Source organism: Pelobates fuscus, chromosome 5 (genome assembly GCF_036172605.1).
Source record: "Pelobates fuscus isolate aPelFus1 chromosome 5, aPelFus1.pri, whole genome shotgun sequence".
Lineage (NCBI taxonomy): Eukaryota > Metazoa > Chordata > Amphibia > Anura > Pelobatidae > Pelobates > Pelobates fuscus.
Genome location: NC_086321.1, coordinates 58,301,000 through 58,327,435, shown reverse-complemented (window position 1 = coordinate 58,327,435; position 26,436 = coordinate 58,301,000). Strand labels below are relative to the sequence as shown.

The 26,436-nt window shown below is 41.6% G+C and overlaps 1 protein-coding gene across 3 annotated transcripts; it reads right to left on the bottom strand.

Annotated features, from left to right (window-relative positions):
* Positions 1-339: 339 nt before the first annotated feature.
* Positions 340-14,416, bottom strand: SKA1 (spindle and kinetochore associated complex subunit 1). 3 transcript variants are annotated; one of them, XM_063456816.1, is made up of 7 exons: positions 14,321-14,416; positions 10,828-10,917; positions 10,077-10,201; positions 8,020-8,111; positions 4,517-4,657; positions 2,610-2,779; positions 340-519 (listed from the first exon to the last, which is right to left on the bottom strand). In XM_063456816.1, the coding sequence occupies exons 2-7, from the start codon at positions 10,913-10,915 to the stop codon at positions 371-373; spliced, it is 765 nt and encodes a 254-aa protein (XP_063312886.1). In that variant the 5' UTR covers positions 10,916-10,917; positions 14,321-14,416; the 3' UTR covers positions 340-370. The 3 variants fall into 3 exon arrangements, with proteins under 3 accessions (XP_063312886.1, XP_063312887.1, XP_063312888.1); XM_063456817.1 differs by lacking the exon at positions 14,321-14,416 and adding an exon at positions 14,022-14,212; XM_063456818.1 differs by lacking the exon at positions 14,321-14,416 and adding an exon at positions 13,026-13,047.
* Between the last annotated feature and the right edge of the window lie 12,020 nt (positions 14,417-26,436).

The following is a 26,436-nucleotide window of genomic DNA, read 5'->3' as shown; positions in this document are numbered from 1 at the left end:
TGCAGTTAACATACAATATAGTAGCACTCTATAAAACCAAGTGCCATAACACCAAAGTGCTCCCCCATAAGACCATAGCAAACCCAAGGATGTTTCAGCAGGTTGTTGAACAAATGCCAGGTGATATTTGTAACTATCAGCATTTAAGAAGAGACACTGTATGTCTCTGGCCTAAACAAGCTGATAGATGACGGTCTCCTAAACACGCATCAATTTTGTCTATTTGTACATAACAGACCAGAGTATATAGAAGAAACATACAATATATAACAAACAGCCAGCAAAAAAAGAATTGTAAAAAAAAAAAAAAAAGTCTTCATCATGAATAGCCAATGTGCAAAGTTCTCATGGGTTTAAATTAATTATTTTATTAGGAAACCACATAGCGCACTAGTCCTTTACTACGTATCTCTCGTATACGGTGACAATGCCGTAAAATGCTCAGCATACTATGGTAACGTTTGTCGACCTTCACTTGAGTAAACTCTCTTATATCTTGATCAACAACGAAAAACTGCCCTGTGGAGAGAAAGTTAAATATGAGTAAGGCAATTTCTCAGCGTTCATATTTTATATCAAACGAGAAATGTAAAACATTCTGTCCCTTACATCCTTAGTTCAATATAAATATCTTGAATTCCAGTGCCGGTTGATTCAGAGATGCAAGCACTTTTTTCTTTGGGTGTGTTTAGTAAAACAGTTTTCTGTGCTTTTTCTTCGAGATATTCCTAACAAATGTTTAATTTAGGAACTGTTCTATTGATAGTAAAGTTGCATTTAAAGGTTATAAGAAGACAACAAAGTGATAGAGTAATAAATGTATATATTTTTAGGAACTAGACGACCAGAAGTCAAGTGGTCACTTACATTAGTGCCCAAAGCTCAGAAATAGCACACATTTCCAAAAGATTGCACTATTGGTAAGAACTAGGGTTCTTTCACTAAAAATCATTAAAACATATCCCTCCAATTAGCTAGTGACCCCTCTATGAAGCTTTCTTTGAAGGATAGTAAAAGCCTCTTTCAACTAGACTGTATTGAAGCTACTGTAGTCATGTGATCACCATATAAATGCTGATCACCAGATGCTAAAGAAAATTGCTGCTAGACCATTTGATAACCACGTGCTTAAAGTGGCACTGACATGTGCGCTTACCTTTCCCCAATCACTTCCTCTTCTCTCCCTTTGTCAGGATCTGTTATTCTTTTCTTTCGATCTGATCTAGTTTTCTTTAAAACATAAGACAAAGTAGCGACTATTTTGTCTTACGTATTTTTCCTACGCCAGCTATGACCAGCGGAGGAACAAAGTGTGCTCCATTTCCTGTGGTCAGAGCAATTTCCCCACAATACTCACCTCTCCTTCGTGATCTTCTCCTCACCTCTCCTCCTCCTGATCTTCCTTTCAGTATTCCTGAACGCCAGGAAAACTACCGAATTGCGTCCTAACAGAATGACTATAGTGTGTCCATTCATGTTAGGACGCAATTCGGGGCTTTTTGTTCGGTTTGAAATTTAATTTGAATGAATGAAATTCCGATCCTATTTGTGCCAGGAATAGCTCTAGAGAAGCACCGAAATGAAAATTCTGGGCCCAAACCGAAAATCACTTTTCTCCCCCAAATGATTTTTAAAAAGTATTTTTTTTCTAACATTTTATTAATATTAGACTTTTTAATAAATCTAATATGGAAATCTTCCCTTCTCTTTTAGTGGTTCTGCCCGCGTAATTTTCCTTTCCCCTCCCTCTTTTTTTGTGTTCTTTCCCCCCTCCTCCCCAGTCCCATAGCGTCATCCCCCTCCTGTGTCCCATAATGTTCTCCCCCTCCCCCGTCCCATAATGTTAAAAAAAACTAATCTGGGTTTGGCCATGACAGTGCCGCTTTAAGCCATTTTTAGGAATCGGCACCGATTGCATGTAAACTCCAAATTATGCCAATATTAATGCTTTTTTTCCCCAGCAGACCTTTTTAAAATAATGGTTCAAATTTTACAAAAAGTGTACATGGTAAACAGCACAGGAGATACTTTATTTCATAAATATTTTAATAATGTACACATTATGGTTTGACATTTAACTTTGTTTCAAGTTCCCAAAAGAACAACATTTAGGATTATATATTTGATTTTCAGTTTAACCCCTTAAGGACCAAACTTCTGGAATAAAAGGGAATCATGGCATCTCACACATGTCATGTGTCCTTAAAGGGTTAAATAAAAAAATAGCACTTACACAATAAAGTGTATTACATTTTGGTTGCCTATCAAGGCATGCCTAGGTTACTTCACCCAGAGCAGAACTGTACACGTTGGTACACCCCTTCACCTATGTAGATTTCTTTACCCTACTTGTGTGCTCTTCTAAATCTTGTGATTTTGTTACCTGTACATAGGGGGTTATCAGGTCATCACAGATACCATCGTGGTGGCCTGATAATTATCTGGGCATAGGACCCAGAAACTGAAAGGAAAGGCTCTCCTCTTTCAAAAAAAGGACGACTACCTCCTTAAAAAAAAAAAAATTCCGAGCATGTACAAATATGTGCTCGGCAGTAAAAGGGCTAAAGAACACAAATTGTGGTTTTGAGTTTAATACATGAAACAGTTACCTTTAGTGTCTTTAGTCTCCTCCTCCTTAAACCTGCACAGCTGTTTTCGAGCCACATTGTTCAGAGATTTCAATGGTTGGTAAAGGATCTTATACTTTCCAACAACAGCTTTGTTTATGTCTTCGATAAGGCTGTTAATATGCTCATATGGTAGACGATTTTTCATGTATCTGGTGTCAAAAAGAGACATAAAATATATTTTCTCTTTGTCACTTTTTTCATAAAAGTAGGATCTCACACTGGGTTATTCAAGATTTTTTGTGAATCAACTGTGAATGGCAAAACTTGGGCAAAAATAGTCAATTTGTGATTACAGTTGAATTGGTGAATTTTTCAAGATCAGCTATTTTGACGTCAGTTTGAACATTCAGAATGAATTTGCGAAAATGCAGAGTTTAGTCAGTAACCTTTGGACAATAACCAAGACGGTAATATTCACTATAGCAATGTTTTCAGGAATTCAAAATGTTAAGCCACAAAAGACAAAAAGGAAGAATTCTCCCAACCAGCCAAGTTTTCACTTCTAAATTTGAACGTCACTTTGAATTTCTGACCACACATATTGAATCATAATAATCCTGACAAACTGTTGAAATTCCAACCCAATTACTGGCAGTGGCTCAGTATGTTCTTAACAAATTGTGTGAAAAGATGGGCATGGTTAAACTAACATTCCACGCACAAAGCACCACAGCTTGATTGCATTTTTATGTGAGTTTATAAAAGTGCCGGTTCAAATAAAAATAGCCAACTTTATAACTGGGAGCAATAACACTTCTGATTGTTCCACATAGCGATGAAAGTGGCAGGTTTGCTGCTCTACAGCGTGTCTGCCTTTCCGCCTTCTCAATGAGAAGCTTCTGTTTGGAGTTTGGGCTGGGGGAAAGAGGAGAACATGCAAAGGCTGCAGAAAGCATGTCTGCAGTGGCATATCTACGAAACTGTAAAAAAAAAAAAAAAAAACATTCAGAGAAGAGTTTTTTTCAAGTGTCTCTGCCAACCCAACACATACCTTTCAAATGAGTATTTGACGGCTAAGTCCATATGCCCAAGACGATGACAGAGCACCTTTTAAAATAGGACACTCCGGCACAAATACCACTAACGCATTTTATCGTTTTTCTACTTATGATGTATTTTTTTGCATGCTTAAATCTATAGTTTTTGCACAAACTTTATGTTTTGCAGACTTCTGCATCATAAGCCTTCCTCTTTATTTTTTCTTATACTCCAGAAAAACATTTCATTATTAAATGTATGCACACAGCTCAACCACTGACAGCACTGAGTGATCTGAACTACAAAGCTACCTGCATTAGAAAAGATGACATCCAGGAAGATATATAGTAAGGATTTCACTAAATGTTTTATTTTTCGTTTCTCTGACTGTCTGTAGCCATATTGTAAATTAAAATTAGCTTGCACAGTATTGCTAAGGAAGTCTTTCTGGCATGAGACAGCGTGGGTAGGAAGGCAGGCTTATGTTCGAGCATTCTGCAAAACATGCATCATTTTGGGAAAATACTATAAAAGTTTTGAGCATGCAATAAATAAAAAAATACACCATATTAAGGAGGCCAAAAGCTATCAAATGCACAAATGTTGTACTGGTGTCGCTTTAAGAGGGATTTATTCAAGTGCAGAAAGCAGCAAAGCTTTTTTTTTTTTTTTTAAGTTTAATAAACAGAATTGAGCAATGACAAACATACAGCATATCTGTAGGGCCAAAACATATCAAATGTGCTTGTCCGTTAGATTGTCAAACTCAATTAACTCATTTGTGTTCGAGTGATCTCAAATGTTTGCACAATTTGTGCAAATTTATTTGTACAGAAAAGTATGTTGTGAGATTCAACTAAATGCACATGGATTGTAAAATGCATATTCTTTCTCAAGCCAGTACTTACGCAGGGACATTTGCAAACTCTTGCACTGTGAGCAGTTCCATTTCCTTAATGGCCTTTTCTTTAGGAGGTTTCTTCGCGGGCTCAGGAGGCGCGACAACCTTAACGGCAGCCTCTGTCTCCTCACACCTATTAGCAGAATCACTAGAGAGAAATAAAAGAAAGTCAACCCATTTTGCAAACCTAAGTATAGCCATTCTGGGTTGTAAGAAACCACTGCTAATCGGTGCTTTTAATTAAAGTGCACAGGCAAGACCTACACATAAGAAACAACCTAAAAATATTAAAAACATAACAGCAAGATTTTTCATGACCAGAAGCAGGCAATTATATTTTCGGTACAAATCCCCACACATTTATTTATTGGGTCTGCCTGCTCCATCCGATTGCGTAACTGTGGCAAACCTAGCCACTTCAAACTATAAAACTGTGTCTTTAAAGGTTGTCCAGAACGTTGCTGCCCTATTCGGTTTAATGTACTGTGCTTGCTGCATGGAAATGTCTATTTGCTTGTAATCCCTATAGAATTCGTATGCTAGCAGCCGAAAGCCGCTAGCATTTACCTGGTTGTTTCACGAACAGCTGTTTTAGCGGCTGTTCGTGAAACGAATTATGTACCGAACCCAAGCCCACACACTGAGGGTCGTGTGGCACCAATTACCAGATTGCAACATTGTTGCAATCGGTAATTAAGTGCGTTCCTAGGTGGCCGTCGTTCGACTACCGACCACGCGGCGGTCGGCCATCTTGGATCCTTTGTCTCCCCAGCGGTGTTTGGTCGTCGAGCGCGTGGAACTGAAAACGGCTACTCGACGACACGAACACCGTTGTACTTCCAGGCCGTCCGGGAGCTCCGGTCTTCTCCTATTGTGGTTCCCAATCGGTGTTCGGTACTTTCAAACAAATTTAATAGGAAAATGTATTTCGTGCGGCGTTCGGGTGTTTTAGCTGGGATCTGAGCGGTATTCACACGAAATGTGCACTCAGACCCCAGCTATCTACCGAACTTCTGTTCGTGCAAATAATGTGAATATTGTTGGAGTTATAGATTGTTTTCCTGGCACTGGAGTTTTCCTTTAACCCTGCAAAGGGAATTATTGCAGTTTTTAATAACCTACAATAATTAATTTTGTTGGTTAACTCCACCTCGAGTGGCTGTCTACCAGACAGCCACTAGAGGGACTTCTGGGTCGTTAGGCGACTTGTTTTTTTTGGCAGTAAATTTCCCTTTACAAGCTCCCAGAAAGCTTTTCTGGTGGCATGTATAACTTATTAGGCAATGCCTGTAAGCAGGGAGGAGCATGAGAAAGAAAATTAAAAAAGTTTGACTTACATTTTTTCAGTGCAGAGGCTCCCTCAGCGTTGTTTTCCTCTCTGACTGCTGCAGATTCAATGTAGGAGGCATGGTCCTCGTTGAGAAGCATTGGGGACCTGATGGTCATGTAAATCAATGTTTTCCTATGGGGGCTACAGCATCACATGACCGAGATTTACTGTCAGTGCTGCAGAAGAGCTTCTAGTGGCTATCAGTAAAAAAACCTACGAAACTGCCATGTTTTATATTGCAGGGTAAAAAGTACACTGCACTGAGATGAAATGGCCTGTGTGACTTTAGTGTTTTTTGACACATCTGCACGTGTTTAATCATTGCTATTTGACGAATGTATTTTCACTGCCCTTCAAAATACAAGCAAATAAAATATTTTGATTAATTAGAGCACTTGACATGGATATCCTTATTTAAGTAATTATTGTGGTGGACCCTACAACCAATTTTGTCTGTTTTGCCTTTTACACTCAGATCAGGGCTATCCGGGGATATAACCTTTGTAGGGTTTCTAGTTATGGTGGGGGTACTTTTGAGGTACTGTATATCGTGTATAGATTTTCTGTACCTGAGAGATAATTGAATTATAGTTTTTTTACGCAATTATCTCTCAGGCACAAAGGGTCCTGGGAATGAAAACCCTGCATTATTGTATTGGAGACCCCATGTAGGGGGTCTGTGCATAAAAGCTGTGCGTGGTCTGAAATAAATCAGTTGACTCCCAGAACTATGTTTCGTCTGGTAACTGGGGGAATGGATGTCTGCTTATTTTAATGGTTCCAGTTGGGCTGAGAGAATGAATTAGCAGAGGTAACCAGTCGGGTTACCCGTGGTCCGCTACAATTATTAAAAGGAACACAAGTGTGTATTCCTGACCCTATAGTGTTAAAAACACGACTTAGATGGACACCTCCCCTTAAATGGGATAAAAACTCACCTTTATTCCAGCGCTGCGTGGGTCTGTCTCCTGATCCGCCTCCTTGGATGAGATCATCAGATTTGCCATGCTATTTCTCATAGGAAAGCATTGGATTGGCTATGGTCAATTCTGATTACCTCAGCCAAGGATGTGGGATGGGGGAGCGGAGTCAAACACATCGCTGGCCAATAATCATCTTTTCATAGGTATGCATTGAATCAATGCATCTTTATGAGGAAAGTTCAGCGTCTCCATGTACAGCAACTCTAATGGACATCTGAGTGACTGCCACTAAAGGTATCCCTAGGCAGCAATGTAGTCACAGCCTTTTCTCTGAAAAGGCAGTGTTTACATGAAAATACCTGCATGGACTGACTATACTTACCAGAACAACAACATTTAGCTCTGGTGACTATAGTGTCCCTTTAAATTAAATCGCACTGAATCAACAAGAACCACAATTGCCAGAGCTTACAATTAAAAGCATAAAGAATGGGTCCACAGAAAGGGTAATGGCATTGACAATGAACAAATTCATGTACAAGCAAATTATCAAGCTTTCAGACATGGCATAGTGAACCATACCAACCACAAAGAAAGTGGTAAGGATGCAAATAAACACCCATGGAAAGTAGCTTTTAGACTGCAATACAAGTACTTTCCTTAAGGGGCAAAGGGACCAAAGCACAGAAAATCTTGCCATTTTAGCGATTTATGCAAATCAGCAATTATATGAGATAAACTTCACTCTATAAATGCAGCTGGCAGAGAAATCATTTCAGGTAAGAAAAGTAGTGAATACCAAAGTATTGATAAGTAATGTGGTAAAAGGGACAACAGATAGCGCACCTTGCCTTGCACAGTAATGTCAGTGTGTAACCCTCACAAAGAACAATATGAGGGTTATTCACTAAAGTAAGGAATTTAAAGTGAATTTCAAACTGAAGGCCAAAATAGCCAGACTAAATATTCCCCAAGTCAACTAAGTGTCCAGGTTGGCTACTTTGGCCTTAAATTTGAAAATCCCTTTCAATTCCTGGCAATTCTCACTTGACTGAATAAACCTGTAAGTATACACAGAGAATGAGCTTTACCCTATTTAACATGTTGTGTGACCTATCAACAAGGGGTCCTTCAAAGTCAAACAGGAGCCCCTACAAGAGGCACAGAATCCAAGCTTTCTTCCACTGCAGGATATAGGAAAATAAAACAAGAAATCACATGTAGCTGCTCCTGTGTGTAGCTTTAGAGGTAAATTACCTGCTGGGAGCTTTCTTTGGGAGATGTGTCGGAATATTCTCCTTAAGGTGAGCGGCTTCAGCAAAGTCAATAGCAAGAGCAGAGTTCAGCTCCTACAACATAAGAATGCAATTGTAAAACAAATCTGGCATTGGGACTGTGTTACATGTAGAATATAATGCCTTGTACACAAACCACATATGTCTAAAACATTCAAACATTTTATTTGTAAGCACTCAATGCACGGTGAAGAATTTTGAACAATGCATTATGGGTGTGAAAGCATGCTTACTGTAAAACTGTACAGCAAACTACTTTTTGAACTCTACATTTGATATTAATTGACCGTCAGAGTATAGATCCAGTTTGGCTCTTGATTGTTGAATTGTATCATTTGATAAGTTAAAGTTACTGGTATTTAAAACATTCCCAAATAGTATGTATTTTTTTCCATATAATAATGCTTTTAATAGTTTAGATGATAGTCAGGGCTTGTCAGATTTCTCTAAGATTTAGGACACAGTAAGAGTTGTACCTACAACACACACACACACACACACACACACAGTCACCAAAACCACTTCATCTGATTGAATTGGTAAAGATGCCCAAAGTCTCTTTGTGTCAGCTAACAATTCACTGTTAAACAATTTTTTAACGTGTTAACAGTGAATAATCGTCCCCAGGTGCCTCACAGCTCAGTCCGTCTCTGCTGCTCAGCGTAATGTTTCTGCATGAGCCCAAGTAGCAATGACTATCAGTGTTTGTCTAAAAGCATCGGATGACTGCTCTCAGCCCATCACAGTCAACCACTGCTAGCTATACCTCCAGTGGAGGGCCAGAGATACTCAGTCCAAATTAAAAAAAAAATGTGAATCATCACCAAGTAATTCCAGGCACCATAACCACTTCAATTAAAAGTTGGTTATGGTACCTATAGAACCAATTTAAGTGAATTTGATTCTTATAAGGAAGTGGCTTTATAAAAGGTAGAAGCATAGCTTAGGGGTTCAGTTCATATAATATATATATTATTATTATTATTAATTTTAAGGGAAAAACTATGAGAAAAGAGCGCAAAAATAAAAGGGAAAACCCCATCAGATCTACTTTTGAATGGAAAATCCTTTTAAGTTGTAACATTGTATCAGGAATTTTCATAATGTATCAAAATTTTCTATTACAATATAATGTCATTTTTTCATTCTCTGTATTATCATAATTACTTATGCATATCTTCTAACTTCATTTGAGAGGACAAGATTAATATTATTGCCTTACGTGTAGGTAATCACTGTATACTCTCTAGCACAGTGATTTTTTTTTTTTTTGAAGAAATTGTCTTTTTAAAGAAGAGATTAGGACTATTTTTCAAAAACAACCATCTAATTTCAAACCAACGGTGCCACCTTGTGGTGAAAGTGCTTATTACCAATGTACTAAGAACTTACCGTATGTACCTAAAAGAAAAAAATAAATCAAAATAAATCTGTTTTAAATTTCTACCCGAAAAATGTGCCCTCTTTCAAAATTAGCTTTTCAGCACCAGTTTTCAAATGTATACATTAGAACAGGGATCTCATTTAATTGCCAATCTTTGGCAAAATGTATTTCCACCTCAATGTCCCATACAATGTCAGAAGCCACAGCTAATGGGAACAGACATCATCTCACAATATGTGGAACCGTATTGCACATGTGAGATATCGATGGAAATTCTGTGGTCTTGCAGACCAAGTTTGCACTTTTGCACATGCATGTTGGCTCACAGCAGATGTATGGCTTCACAAAGAAGTATGGCAGCAAAAAGATTGCAGTGCCACGGACGTACAAAGGCAAGCAAATCTCCATATTTGCTCCCCCATCTGCCACCTCCCCACAAGTGAATATGTCACCAAAACTGTGAATCAGCAACAGGTGTCCCTTTAAGTAGAACTACTTTGTGAAACTCAAGTTTAGCAAAACGGATCTTGAATATGACAAATTGTCAAGCGACAGGCACATTTAATGAGAGGAGAATAGCAGCATCGAATAACTGATTCTAGATCTGGATGATACCATTAATATTGAGATCTTACCTTCAGGGAATTCGCAATGGTCTCCTGCCTCTGAACCTCTGTTTCTACTTTATTAAGAAGCTCGCACAACCCATGCATCTCATAAGCCACTTTATTAAGCACACATGTCATAGAGGGGTCCTGCCCTGGTACAAAAATGAAATCAATATTAAATAGCACACAGGACACACTAGCTGACTAGCATATCTTCTAAATATTAAACTTACAGAAAGCTACATAGAATCCATCATTAAAAATGTGTTAAAATGAGTGTAGTATTTTTCCCCATCAGCTGCCAGTATTCATGAAATTCTAATTGCCACTGCAGACCTACTTAAGAAAAACGGTGCATGTTGCCTATGCATATAAAGATATTAGTTAATATTCATAACATAATCCACTGGCACAGAGCAAAATGACTTTATAATGCACAAAAAAAGACTAAAAATAAATATTAAGTAAACCCATCATGGCAGGCTAATTGAAACAGTCACCAGCTTCTAAAGTAGTACATATATGTAATCATAAAAATGCTTTACAATCTTTTATATGACTGCTCACCTCCTCACCAGACCTTCCATCACAAATGGATCCTACCTCCTACCCGAATGGCCCTGCTTGGGAACGGTTCCCAAAAGGAGGGCAAACCTCACCCTACATCTGTCACTCTGTTCCTACTCTCATGTAGATAGTGAAAGACACGCTTGTTAGAAAGGTAACCATCACAAGTAATGCAGGAAATGTCAAAACAGTCATCTAGCTTTATAATTACCTATATTCCTTAACTGTAGGGTCTTCTTGATTAGAGAAATCTTTGAATTGACATGAAAACACAAACCGTCCAAATCAACAGAGTCCATCACTAGGAACAAATGGAAAGAATAATAATAAATTAGGACAAGAAGAAAAAAGCCATTTTGTCTTGTAAAGAATATTTCCGAACAGTGGGTCATCTAATCTTAAAGGAACTCTTCAAGCACCTAAAATACATTAGTTTCCTGAAGTGTTTTAGGCGTGAATAGTGTGTACCTGTATTTCCATTTAAAAAAAAAAAAAAAAAAGCAGATTTCAACAGAAATAGACACTTTTATTAACTTGGTTACACCCCCTGGATTTTAAGCACACAAGCTGTCCTGTTACTCCTGTCCTGGTATTCCCCCTGAGGAAGGCTGTGATGCCGAAACGTTGGGGTTTTTTTTTGTCTCCTGCTCTCTGGTCAGTATGCCTGTTTTATTATGGCTTTTTGGGTTTCTATTTTGAGCACTTACTATTGCATGTATGCATGGTATGCTATTTAATGTTTACATGCCTATACTATTATCTGCACTTTCTCTGTATTATCTATGCTGATCCACTTTACAAATACATTTTTAAAAATGTATGTGCACATTTATTCCGGTGTGTTTTGGCTTTTATTGTCTACTAGGTTTATGAATCCTGTGGGAGGAATCAAATTTTCCCTTATAGCACCTGGTAACTCTTAACTATACATTTACAGTTTGAGCGCTCACTATAATTTTATATGCAAAACCTGTCCTGTTACTTCCTGGTTTGGTTAGCTCAGTGGAGCTAAACTTAAGAGGCAGCAATTGCTTAGAGCATCTGCCTTGTAAATACTTCTCATTGTGCTGCATTGGGAAGTCTGTGATTGGGCAGGCACAGAAAGTCTGGGCGGGAGAAGAAGTCTTACATACAAGAGATCTCCAGCTTTTGCAAGTGGTTTTCAGATATATCCTCAAATGGAAAAAATCCCCGATTTTAGAGAATTTTGTATTTGGGAAGTGGAGTGTCTCCGTATCCCTGCCTCCTTTTTCCCCTTCCCCCATTTACATACTAAAATATAAATTTTTTCCTTGTTCCATACTCCCCTGCAGTGTTCAATACCAGATGTACATGTAATTAGGGAGCTCAGGAAAAAGCGAAAGCTGATATGAACGTAAAGACCCTGAACTGATGTTGTGAGTCGAACTGATGCTGTGTAAGAACAGATTTGGAATATTCAGCCATGCACTTTTAACTTTTGCAGGGACTTTGCATAATTTGAGTATCACCTTGAAACACATTTATCCTTTTTTCATGTGATGCTATTTTCTCTTGAAGGAACAATCTAAGCAATATAACCACTACAGCTTACTTACGTTGCTCCCTGCCACCTGGCTGAGAGTAGTTACTATCCTCAGTATATAGTATGTACCTGTAATCTCTCTGGCTGAGAGTAGTTACTATCCTCAGTATATAGTATGTACCTGTATCTCTCTGGCTGAGAGTGGTTACTATCCTCAGTATATAGTATGTACCTGTATCTCTCTGGCTGAGAGTAGTTACTATCCTCAGTATATAGTATGTACCTGTAATCTCTCTGGCTGAGAGTGGTTACTATCCTCAGTATATAGTATGTACCTGTAATCTCTCTGGCTGAGAGTGGTTACTATCCTCAGTATATAGTATGTACCTGTATCTCTCTGGCTGAGAGTAGTTACTATCCTCAGTATATAGTATGTACCTGTATCTCTCTGGCTGAGAGTGGTTACTATCCTCAGTATATAGTATGTACCTGTAATCTCTCTGGCTGAGAGTGGTTACTATCCTCAGTATATAGTATGTACCTGTAATCTCTCTGGCTGAGAGTGGTTACTATCCTCAGTATATAGTATGTACCTGTAATCTCTCTGGCTGAGAGTGGTTACTATCCTCAGTATATAGTATGTACCTGTAATCTCTCTGGCTGAGAGTGGTTACTATCCTCAGTATATAGTATGTACCTGTAATCTCTCTGGCTGAGAGTGGTTACTATCCTCAGTATATAGTATGTACCTGTAATCTCTCTGGCTGAGAGTGGTTACTATCCTCAGTATATAGTATGTACCTGTAATCTCTCTGGCTGAGAGTGGTTACTATCCTCAGTATATAGTATGTACCTGTAATCTCTCTGGCTGAGAGTGGTTACTATCCTCAGTATATAGTATGTACCTGTATCTCTCTGGCTGAGAGTAGTTAGTATCCTCAGTAAACTGCATGATCCTGTATCCCCCTGGCTGAGAGTGGTTACTATCCTCAATATATAGTATGGACCTGTATCCTTCTGGTTGAGAGCAGTTAGTATCCTCAGTAAACTGTATGGTCCTGTATCCCCCTAGCTAAGAGTAGTTACTATCCTTAATATATAGTATGGTCCTGTATCCCTTGGCTGAGAGTAGTTAATAGCCTCAGTAAATAGTATGGTACTGTACCTTCCATGGCTGAGAGTAGTTAGTGACCAGTATGGTCTGAATCTCCTGGCTGAGACTAGTTAGTACCTTCAGTAAATAGTATGGATACTTTACCTTCAATGGCTGAGAGTGGTTAGTAGCTTCAGTAAATAATATGGTCTTGTACCTACCCTGGCTGAGAGTAGTTAGTAACCCCAGTAACCAGTATGGTCTGAATCTCCTGGCTGAGAGTAGTTAGTACCTTCAGTAAATAATATGGTCCTGTCTGCCTGGCTGAGAGTAGTTAGTACCTTCAGTAAATAATATGGTCCTGTCTGCCTGGCTGAGAGTAGTTAGTACCTTCAGTAAATAATATGGTCCTGTCTGCCTGGCTGAGAGTAGTTAGTACCTTCAGTAAATAATATGGCCCTGTCTGCCTGGCTGAGAGTAGTTAGTACCTTCAGTAAATAATATGGCCCTGTCTGCCTGGCTGAGAGTAGTTAGTACCTTCAGTAAATAATATGGCCCTGTCTGCCTGGCTGAGAGTAGTTAGTACCTTCAGTAAATAATATGGCCCTGTCTGCCTGGCTGAGAGTAGTTAGTACCTTCAGTAAATAATATGGTCCTGTCTGCCTGGCTGAGAGTAGTTAGTACCTTCAGTAAATAATATGGTCCTGTCTGCCTGGCTGAGAGTAGTTAGTACCTTCAGTAAATAATATGGTCCTGTCTGCCTGGCTGAGAGTAGTTAGTACCTTCAGTAAATAATAAGGTCATGTACCTTGCCTGGCTGAGAGTAATTAGTATCCTCAGTAGCCAGTAAGCTCTGTATCTCCTGGCTGAGAGTAATTAGTATCCTCAGAAGCCAGTAAGCTCTGTGTCTCCTGGCTGAGAGTAGTTAGTATCCTCAGTAGCCAGTAAGCTCTGTATCTCCTGGCTGAGAGTAGTTAGTATCCTCAGTAGCCAGTATGGTAATGTATGATATTACAAGCACGGTCCTGTAACACAGATTTCCCCCAGTTGTGATGAGGTAATGTTCCCGGTAACCCCTGTCTGTGAGTGACCCCAGATCCCCAGTACCTGCAGCACCAGCTTCTACAGATTCAAACTGCACCGCCTGACGTCACCAGAGCGGCCACCAATAGCAGGCGTGCAGCCATTAGAGCTCTAGTCACCAAAGACTCAACCGCGAACTGCACCCTAACACACACAATCATTTTAAACTGTGCCTTCCTACAGTGTGAGTAAAGGAAAACTCTGAGCTAAACAACTGCAGGTTAGACTGTGCGGTCTGGAGACATGGGTTATCAATATAAATACAGTGTGGCAAATGGTGTTTAGAACTCTAATATCGACCTACCTGAGCTATACATTAAGTTAACCCCTTAAGGACACAGCTTCAGAAGCTTGTCTTACGCTTAATGACACAAGCATTTTTTGCATTTTCTTGTTGTATGCGTTCAACTGCAATTTGCATTTCTCTCGCGTATTGCACCTACACATATTATATACTGTTTTTTAAAGGACAGAAAGGGCTTTAATGTGATGCAACATATATATATATATATATATACATAAATGCTTATTTATTATAAAAAAAAATACAGAAAAATGCAAAAAAAGGAAAAATTTTGTGTTTTTGCAATAATAATGTGTGCCTAATTAGTGCAGGTTAAGGATAGTAATTAAACATAAATTAATTTAGTTTTTCTGATTTACAGAATATATAATGTGTCTGGGATTTTAAGTTTTTTTTTTGGTAGTTACAGGTCACAAAGCACAAGGAGTAAAATAAACTTTTAATGTGGAGCGATTTTAGAATTTGGTATGTTTGTCTTGTTGATACCGGAGAAACTGACGGAAGCCAAGCACAGAGAGATGGACACAGGTTTCTTCAGGAAGGAAGAGATTCTTTATTGGATCACCGATCGGGACTCAGAGGGACTAGCGTCACCAAAATACAGCAAAGTCTGAGCCCCGGACAATAGTGCAGGCTCCTTATATAGGCATATAACTCCTCCCATATTAAGCTCCACCCGCACATTCCCTTGACCAATCAACACAAATAAGAATTAACTTCCTGTTTGACCGCATGGCTTGTCCAGCACAATGGAGGAGGGGAATACTATATCCTGTATTCTTGCACATGCTCCGTACACTACTGATCGTATCTTGCCTCGTGCAACCAACTGATCGATACGTCAGCATATGCACGTACACATGCCACGTGGTAATCTCGGCCTACTAAATTTATTTTTACCGAGATTCCACCACATTCCCCCCTTTGATGCCTCTTGATATTTTACAATTACTTGAGGCATCACTTAACCTTGGTTTGCTTACACCGCAAGTTACCTTGAACCAGACCAGACTTATCTTATGATGTGAATCTTTTCAACACTCATCTTCCTGCATAAGTTCTCCCTGATCTAAAGCCTTATACTTATAAATCGCCATTATCTGTGCAGCAGCCTTCCTCTCTGCTATACTTCCTATCAGGCTTTGCACAGACCTAACTACTAAGGGTATAAGACACGGCAGGAGTAGACACAACATTAAAATTAGTAGGACTCCACCTACCACTGCCTTAAGCCCTCCAAACCACTCATACCAGCTACCAAACCAACTACTTGGATTATACCCTTTCCATACCTGAGTAGGCACATGCGCTAGTTTAACCATATGGCTAGTAAGCTCAGCTATTGCTTGCCCTTCGTCATCTATTTGAAGACAGCAATTGCTCAGGTTAAACTTCCCACATACACCTCCCTCTACTGCCAAAAGGTAATCCAAAGCTAATCTATTTTGGTAGACTGCGGTCCTCATCCTGGTGTTATGCTTCGCTAGAAGATTGAGCGCCTGTGATGTCTCATTAGTGATAATCTCAACCACCGCCTGTAACCTTATAATACGGTTGAGCATATAAATAGGGGTTCTGTAACCAAAGGTACCATCCTCAGCCCACGTGGCTGGCCCATAATAATCTATGATACGCTGGGGAGGCCATTCATTATCTTCCCAGGTACCTATCTCTATGGGTCCCCTTTTCTTCCTATGATTCACATCATACACTTTAACACCTAAAGTCTCACCTGTTTCAATCGGTAACAAGAAGAAGGATGGTTTGAGCATACCCAACACACATGCCCCTTCCCAGTCCTGTGGTAACTCCGAATAGGCTTTCTTACCACAGATCCAGTACAAATTTGCTGGGGCTCTCCAGGTTGATGTGAGGGATAGATCAAGCCACACATCCTTTAAATTGGCGTATCTAGCAAACGGGTTAGATGGTTCTGAGACATTTGAAGCCGACCACCAAGTTGTATTCTTTGTATCATCATCATAAGCTTTTTGCCCTAGACAAGTTAATTCTCCTACAGAAGTATTATACATTATTCCTTTCCTTGCTATGCAAACATAACCTATGATGGAGGTCTTTAATCTCCACTCAGATTTACCTCTAACACTCATATGATAATCGGCTTGTGTAGATATTAGTTGGTCAACTGCCTCAGAACCGGACATTACCTCCTTTGCTTCCCAAGGCCATTGGTCTCCCATGTTAGTACCTCCACACACATAGCAGTTGGTAACATTAAGACTACCGGCAATACTTTCAGCTAAATCGATGAACAGGTTTTTAGCATTATGGGGGATCTTATTATCTATACTCATCTCTTCATAAAAGGAATGGTATACTTGATGAGTTTGGGAGGATACCGTATCAGTCTCTATCCCTATAAACAATAATGTCCCAGGATCTAAACCCGTCCCGTATATCTGAAACCCAAATAAATTGCCAAATTTGTCTAAGAACTTGTCGGGGTTATTTATAAGTATATGGATGGGATTACATTCCATGGACCTACAATATGGGCTAGTCGGCAACTTCGTCACTATCATGTCTTTGTCTACTGTCTGTCCCCAAGTCGCCCACCCCACACAAGACCAATATGGACAAAAGTTATAATCTTTATTTGGGCATCTAGGACTCACATATTTATTTTTACTACTGGGACAAATATATTTATCATTAGACCCATACGTCCTCTCCCATCTAAGATCCCCACATACATTCCACGGCTTTCTACCACTCGATATCGCTTTACACGCATCAAATAGCAGAACACCCGAAGAATGTACGGATTCTAACACCGTCTTATTAATTAGGGTCCCCTGAGGATCTCCATTCCTGAGAGTCAACCAAATTGTACGAGGTTGATACTCCGGACTGAAGCACTTAGGTTCTCCTACTCCTAAATGGCACACACTATAGTCTATATTTAAGTATCTACATCTCGATACATCTCCTTTACACTCGTATTGTGAATGCCAGATTAGGGTTTGGGAAATATGGTTACCTGTTCTCGTAGTCTTAATGCATACCTCACAGCTAGGAGTGTCGGTACCTCTACCTTCCTGAATATAAAAACACATATAAATAAACACTATCAAAAGCACATCTTTCGCCGTCATCCTCAGTCTTCGTCCGTGCGATGGAACCTCAGCTTCCAGGATGTGAGGACTGCAGGGAATGGAGTTCTGCTCGTCTTCACAGGTGTCCCTTCGAGACTTTCCTGGCTTATACACTATGTGTTGGTAAGCGGACAGGCTTTATTATGGCCTTCTCACTCACACCTGTAACAATAAAATTTGTAATCCACACGATTCCTCGTCACTCCGACTGAGTAGTGCGTTTTAACCGGATCTTGCAGGGATTCTCTGGATCTGCTGTAACTTGCCAAGAATCGACTGCTGCTGGTTTAACCCTGGAGTGATGTATCCACGGAGTCACTTCTGCTACTTTTATCGCTGTAGGGGTAGACAAAAGAACAACATAAGGACCTCTCCACTTGGGCCCTAACGGCACATTATTCCACTCTTTAATCCACACTTGATCTCCTGGATGATAACTATGAACAGGGGGATAAATATTCACAGGTAATCTATCTTGTACCCATTTCTGTACCTCCTCCATAGTCTTACCCAACTCTACAACCTGCTGCCGGGTAATTCCTTCTCCCAACTGACTCAAGTCCCCCCTTAAGTTACCAAGTACGGGAGGTGGTCGCCCATACATGATTTCAAAAGGAGAGAGGCCCATCCTTCTGGTAGGGGTACTGCGGATTCGCAATAAAGCTATGGGTAAGAGAACGTTCCACTTAAGTTGGGTTTCCTGACACATTTTAGCCAACTGGTTCTTTATAGTTCTATTCATTCTCTCTACCTTACCAGAACTCTGGGGTCTATATGCCGTATGAAGCCTCCACTTTATACCAAGCATATGAGTCAGTTGTTGTAGGCACTGATGAACAAAAGCAGGACCATTGTCCGATCCTATAGAACAGGGTAGTCCATATCGGGGTATTATTTCTCGTAGCAGGAATCTCACAACTTCTCCTGCTTTCTCTGTACGAGTAGGACATGCTTCTACCCAGCCTGAATAGGTGCACACAATTACCAGCAGGTAACGATGTCCACCCGATTTAGGCATCACGGTAAAGTCTATTTGTAGATCGGACATGGGGAGTCCCCCCATAAACTGGACTCCTGGTGGCTTTACTGGTCCTTGTCTTGCATTATTTTTAGCACACGTTACACATCTACGTACAATGGCCTGAGTCAAGTTGGACAATCTTGGTATGTAGAAATGTTTTCTAAGAGATTCTTCAGTACTGTCTCTCCCAGAATGTGTCCCGTTATGATAATTTTGGACAATTTCTACTGCTAGTGATGCTGGTATGACTATTCTTCCATCTTCTAGCTGATACCACTTGTTCTCCAAATACTTTCCTGGTTCAGTCTTTAACCACTCCTCTTCTTGAGCTGTATAAACTGGAGTCCATTGGGACAGTGGAGTTGGTATAAGAGCAGCTATATGCCCCACATACTCCTGTCTTCCTGATTCAGCAGCACGCTTAGCTGCACTATCTGCCATCCGATTTCCCTTGGTTACATCACCATCTCCTCTTAGATGCGCTCGACAATGAATAATACCGACTTCTTTCGGCTCCCACACTGCTTCCAATAGTTGTAGGATTTCAGCTGCGTATTTGATTTCTTTGCCTTCTGAATTCAGTAGTCCTCTTTCTTTATACAAAGCTCCGTGGGCATGAGTGGTTAAAAACGCATACTTAGAGTCCGTATAGATATTTACTCTTAAACCTTCAGCCAATTGTAATGCTCGTGTCAGTGCTATCAATTCTGCCTTTTGTGCTGATGTTCCTTTCGCCAGTGGCCGAGCTTCTATCACCTTGTCTATTGTTGTCACTGCATATCCTGCATAGCGGATCCCTTCTTTCACATAACTACTGCCGTCTGTATAATATTGAACATCGGGGTTCTGGATGGGATAATCACGAAGATCTGGTCTACTTGAGAATACTTCATCCATTACTTCCAAACAATCATGTTGACTTTCAGTAGGTTGTGGCAAAAGGGTAGCTGGATTTAAGGTGTTTACAGTCTCTAAATGCACTCTTGGGTTTTCACACAACATTGCTTGATACTTGGTCATACGGCTATTACTAAACCAATGATTTCCTTTGTAATCCAACAACGTCTGTACTGCATGTGGGACTCGTACATAAAGTTCTTGACCCAGAGTGAGTTTATCGGCTTCAGCTACTAGCAGGGCGGCTGCAGCTACGGCTCTTAGACAAGGTGGAAGTCCGCTGGCCACTGCATCCAATTGCTTAGACATGTAGGCAACAGGTCTTTGCCATGATCCCAAGTACTGTGTCAATACTCCCACAGCCATTCTTCTTTGCTCGTGTACATATAAGTAGAATGGTCGTGTATGATCAGGTAGACCTAATGCTGGGGCACTCATCAAAGCCTTCTTCACATCTTCAAATGCCGTTTGCTGTTCTTGGGTCCATAGGAAGGGGTCGTGCTCTGTACCTTTGATAGCTGCGTACAGAGGTTTTGCCAGTATCGCATAGCTGGGAATCCATATCCTACAGAAGCCTGCTGCCCCCAAGAATTCTCGCACTTGTCTTCTATTCTTGGGTATTGGTATTTGGCAGACAGCTTCTTTTCTCTCTGGCCCCATAATTCTTTGACCTTCAGAGATATGGAATCCCAGATACTTGACAGTTGGCAAACACAACTGAGCCTTCTTTCTAGACACCTTGTATCCTGCCTTCCAAAGAATGTGTAGTAGATCGTGCGTTGCTTGCTGACAGATTTCTTTTGTAACTGCTGCTATCAACAAGTCATCTACATATTGTAACAATACACACTCTCCTGGGATGGACTCGAAATCCAGTAGATCTTGACTTAGGGCTGAACCAAATAGGGTAGGTGAATTTTTAAACCCTTGGGGCAGTCTTGTCCAAGTCATTTGGCGTTTTGAGCCTGTTACAGCGTTCTCCCATTGGAAAGCGAAAATACATTGACTTTCTGCGGCAATTCGGAGGCAAAAGAAGGCATCTTTGAGGTCTAAGACTGTAAAGTAAGTAGCCCCGCCCGGAATTAAAGCAAGCAGGTTATATGGATTGGGTACAACTGGATGTATGCTAACAACCGCATCATTGACTGCTCTTAAGTCCTGCACAGGTCGATACTCATCTGTACCGGGCTTTTGAACAGGCAGCAATGGGGTGTTCCAGGGGGAAGTACAGAATTTTAGGATACCATACCGTATGAACTTATCCAGATAGGATTGGATGTTCTTCTGTCAGGATCGGGACAGGGATCCAACACGCAAAGTACAAACAGGTACAGGGTACGTATACCGGTCCTTAGAATGGCCGGGCTAACGTACAGAGAGTATAGAGAAAGGTCAGAGACAAGCCGAGGTCGAGGGAACGAGAAGACAGGTAAGCGAGGAACAAGCCGGGTCAAGGATAACGGAGGTAAACAGAGAAAGGAAACAAGCCGGGTCGAAACCAAAAGGATAACTGAGAAACACCAGAGCACTGTGTGACTAGACAGGCTAGAACCACGACAGGGCAATGAGCAACAGGGCGAAGTATGTTTAAATACCCTGGCTAGAGAGGATAGACACGCCTCCGACGAAACCTGATTAGTCTGTCTCGGACTGAGTGACAGGTCGTTCCGGATTGGCGTGATGACGTCGGCCTCCGGGCACCATGCTACAAAAGGAAGAGACTCCCTCGCGGCCGGCGTTTGTGTGACCGGGTCGACTGCGAGGAACAGAGGAAACATGGCGTCCGGACGGATGAACGTCTAAGTCTCTACCTCTCTCGGAGGTAGAGACTTCAGGTACCCTGACAGTACCCCCCCCCTCAGATACGCCCACCGGGCGGAAAGAACCGGGACGAGATGGAAAGCGAGAGTGATACGCCCTGCGGAGACGAGGAGCATGAACATCCTCCTGAGGTACCCAACTCCTCTCCTCAGGACCGTATCCCTTCCAATCGACCAGATATTGTACTTTCCCCCGGGAGATACGAGAATCAATAATAGAGTTAACCTCATACTCCTCCTGACCCTCCACCTGAACAGGACAAGGAGGGGCTGTTGTGGAGGAGAACCTGTTACAAATAAGAGGTTTCAGCAACGACACATGAAACGAGTTAGGGATGCGTAAGGTATCAGGAAGAGCTAGACGATACGCAACTGGATTGATACGAGACAACACCCTGTAAGGTCCAATATAACGGGGAGCGAACTTCATGGAGGGCACCTTTAAACGGATGTTCCTCGTGCTCAACCATACCCTATCACCCGGAACAAAGAGCGGAGCCGCCCTTCTACGTTTATCAGCATGTTTCTTAACCAGCATAGAATTGTGCGTAAGGATTTGCCGAGTTTGATCCCACAACTTCCTCAAATTAGCAACATGAACATCAACCGACGGCACCCCCTGGGAAGGAGAAGCCGAAGGAAGAATAGACGGGTGAAAGCCATAATTCATGAAGAAGGGGCTTGAATGAGTAGAATCGCAAACGAGATTGTTGTGTGCAAACTCTGCCCAAGGAATCAAACCGACCCAATCATCCTGGTGTTCGGAAACAAAACATCGCAAATATTGTTCAATTTTCTGGTTGGTACGTTCAGCAGCTCCATTAGACTGAGGGTGATAGGCAGAAGAAAAGTTCAATTTGATACCAAGTTGCGAACAGAAGGACCTCCAAAAACGGGAAATAAATTGGGAACCTCTGTCAGACACAATTTGAGAGGGTATCCCATGTAGGCGAAAAATCTCCCTAGCGAATATCTCGGCCAATTCGGGAGAAGATGGAAGTTTAGGCAGAGGAATGAAGTGTGCCATCTTAGTGAATCTGTCAACCACGGTGAGGATAACAGTCTGTTTTTTAGAGATAGGTAGATCGACAATAAAGTCCATGGCCAAGCAGGACCACGGCTTCTCTGGAACTTCTAAGGGGTGCAGGAATCCACAAGGAAGCGTATGAGGTTGTTTGGTCTTAGTACAAACCTCACATGCAGCGATGAAATCTTTAGTATCCCTACGTAAAGCAGGCCACCAGAAATCCTTAGAGATCAACGCAAAAGTCTTGCGAATACCAGGATGTCCCGCCATCTTGCTGTTATGGAAACACTGCAACAGTTCCAGTTGAAGAGCAGGAGGAACGAAATGTCGACCCACAGGAGTCTGTCTAGGTGCTAAATGTTGTAGCTTAACGATCTCGGCCAGTAACGGAGAATGAATCCTGAGATTCGTATTAGCAACAATATTGCATTTCGGAACTATAGAGGAAAGAACCGGCTCAGGTACAGTAGAAGGTTCATACTGGCGAGATAAGGCATCGGCTTTAGAATTTTTTGAACCAGGTCTATAAGTCAGCACATAGTTGAAGTGAGTCAGGAATAAGGACCAACGAGCCTGCCTCGAGGACAGGCGCTTAGCCTCCCCAATGTAGGACAAGTTCTTGTGGTCCGTCAGGATAGTAATAGGGTGTAAGGTTCCCTCTAATAAATGTCTCCATTCCTTTAAGGCTTTAATGACTGCTAAGAGTTCTCTGTCGCCGATGTCATATCTGCTCTCAGGGCCCGAAAGTTTCCTAGAAAAAAAACCACATGGGTGCAATGGTTTATCTACCCCCAATCTTTGTGACAGAACCGCCCCAACTCCTGTCTCAGAGGCATCGACCTCGAGCAGGAACGGTAAGGTCGTATCCGGATGGACTAGTATTGGAGCAGAAGCAAAAAGTTCTTTGAGACTCTTGAAAGCAGCTAGAGCATCAGTAGACCATGTCTTAGTATCCGCCCCTTGTTTGGTCATATTGGTGATGGGCGCAATAATAGACGAGTAGCCCTTAATGAAGCGTCTATAATAATTAGAGAAGCCAATAAATCTCTGAATAGCTTTGAGTCCCTGAGGCAATGGCCAATCTAAAATAGACTGGAGTTTGTCAGGATCCATCTTAAAGCCCTCCCCAGAAATCACGTATCCAAGAAAGTCTATCTGGGTCTGGTCAAAACTGCATTTCTCAAGTTTACAGTACAAACCATGTTGTAAAAGTTTGTGTAATACCTGTCTGACTTGTCGATGGTGGGTCTCAATCTCTTTAGAGTGTATGAGTATGTCATCCAGGTAGACAATAACACAATCATGTTGAAATTCCCTAAGAACTTCGTTAATCAAATCTTGGAAAACTGCAGGTGCGTTACAGAGACCAAAAGGCATGACCGTATACTCATAATGACCATAGCGGGTATTAAACGCTGTCTTCCACTCATGGCCTTGCTGAATTCTCACCAAGTTGTACGCCCCTCTGAGGTCCAACTTGGTGAAAATCTTAGAGCCCTTTAACCGATCAAAGAGTTCTGTAATCAAGGGGATAGGATAGGCATTCCTGATGGTTATTTTATTCAACCCTCGATAATCGATACAAGGTCTGAGTGACCCATCCTTCTTCTTAACAAAAAAGAACCCAGCCCCGGCAGGAGATGAGGATCTCCTGATAAATCCCTTGTCTAAATTCTCCTGAATATACTCCTCTAAAACAGCATTCTCTTTAGTGGATAGAGGGTATACATTGCCCCTAGGAGGCATGGTACCAGGTAATAGGTTAATTTTACAATCAAAGGACCTGTGTGGAGGTAGAGTATCAGCGTTCTTTTTATCGAATACTGCCTTTAAGTCCATGTACAAAGGAGGTATCTGTCTCTCTTTAGGCTGGGTAGTAGTGTCAGGTGTGTAAATTACAGCCAAAGGGGATACCTTCTGTAAACACCTCTCCTGACAACCCTGACCCCACGAGAGTATCTCCCCTAACTCCCAATCGATAGTAGGGTTATGTCTCTTTAACCATGGATACCCCAGGACTATGGGAACGGAAGGGGACGAAATAAGCATAAGAGATATACTCTCCTCGTGTAAGATACCAACAGACAGGCTCATGGATATAGTCTCATGAGTAATAACAGGCTCGAGTAGTGGTCTACCATCAATGGCCTCAACGGCCAAGGGGGTCTCTCTTAACTGGGAAGGAATAGTGTGCTTAGTGGCAAAGGCTTGATCGATAAAATTCTCAGCAGCGCCGGAATCTATCAATGCCACGGTCTTAAGTACTTCCTTCTTCCATGTTAAAGAAACTGGTAGTAAAAGCCTGTGATTTTTGTAATTATGCGTAGAGGACAAAATAGAAACACCCAAGGCCTGTCCTCTAGAGAAACTTAGGTGCGGGCGTTTCCCGAGCGAACAGGACAATTCAGGCGTAAATGACCTCTGACTCCACAATACATACACAATCCCTCCCTTCTCCTGTACAGTCTCTCCTCTTCTGAGAGATGAGTATTGCCTATCTGCATAGGTTCAGGAATCAGTGAGGTATTGGACTCAGGACTTAGAAATGCGGGTGCTAATTTAAAGGCAGGTCTTAGGTTCCTCTCTCGAGTGTTCTGTCTTTCTCTTATACGTTCATCAATACGAGAAATGAACGAAATTAAGTCCTCTAAATTCTCTGGTAGCTCCCTAGTAGCAATTTCGTCAAGGATGACATCTGATAACCCGTTCAAGAATACATCCATATAAGCCTGTTCATTCCACTTAACTTCTGACGCCAGAGACCTGAACTCTAGTGCATAATCCACTAATGTTCGGTTCTCCTGTCTCAGGCGCAACAGTAATCTGGCTGCATTGACCCTTCTACCAGGGGGGTCAAAAGTTCTTCTAAAAGCAGCTACAAAGGCAGTATAATTGTATACCAACGGGTTATCGTTCTCCCATAATGGGTTAGCCCATCTCAGAGCTTTCTCAATGAGTAAGGTGATAATAAACCCAACCTTTGCCCTATCGGTAGGATAGGAGCGAGGTTGCAATTCAAAGTGAATGCTGATCTGGTTTAAAAAACCACGACACTTCTCAGGTGACCCACCATAACGTACAGGTGGAGTAACACGGGAAGAGGCACCTACAGTAGCTACCTCTAGGCCTGAACCTACAGAGGAAATAGGAGTAGGACGCGTCTCCTCTGGAGGATTATTAGCACGAGACAACAATGCCTGTAGTGCTAAGGCCATTTGGTCCATTCTGTGTTCCATGGCGTCAAACCTGGAATCAGAGGAACCAACCTGACTGTTTGTACCTGCAGGATCCATTGGCCCTGTCGTAATGTCAGGATCGGGACAGGGATCCAACACGCAAAGTACAAACAGGTACAGGGTACGTATACCGGTCCTTAGAATGGCCGGGCTAACGTACAGAGAGTATAGAGAAAGGTCAGAGACAAGCCGAGGTCGAGGGAACGAGAAGACAGGTAAGCGAGGAACAAGCCGGGTCAAGGATAACGGAGGTAAACAGAGAAAGGAAACAAGCCGGGTCGAAACCAAAAGGATAACTGAGAAACACCAGAGCACTGTGTGACTAGACAGGCTAGAACCACGACAGGGCAATGAGCAACAGGGCGAAGTATGTTTAAATACCCTGGCTAGAGAGGATAGACACGCCTCCGACGAAACCTGATTAGTCTGTCTCGGACTGAGTGACAGGTCGTTCCGGATTGGCGTGATGACGTCGGCCTCCGGGCACCATGCTACAAAAGGAAGAGACTCCCTCGCGGCCGGCGTTTGTGTGACCGGGTCGACTGCGAGGAACAGAGGAAACATGGCGTCCGGACGGATGAACGTCTAAGTCTCTACCTCTCTCGGAGGTAGAGACTTCAGGTACCCTGACATCTTCTTAGCCTTCTGCGGAATGTGATATTGTCTTAGGCTCACTGGATAAACCCCATGTTTCAGTTCAATTTTTATAGGTGGAATAT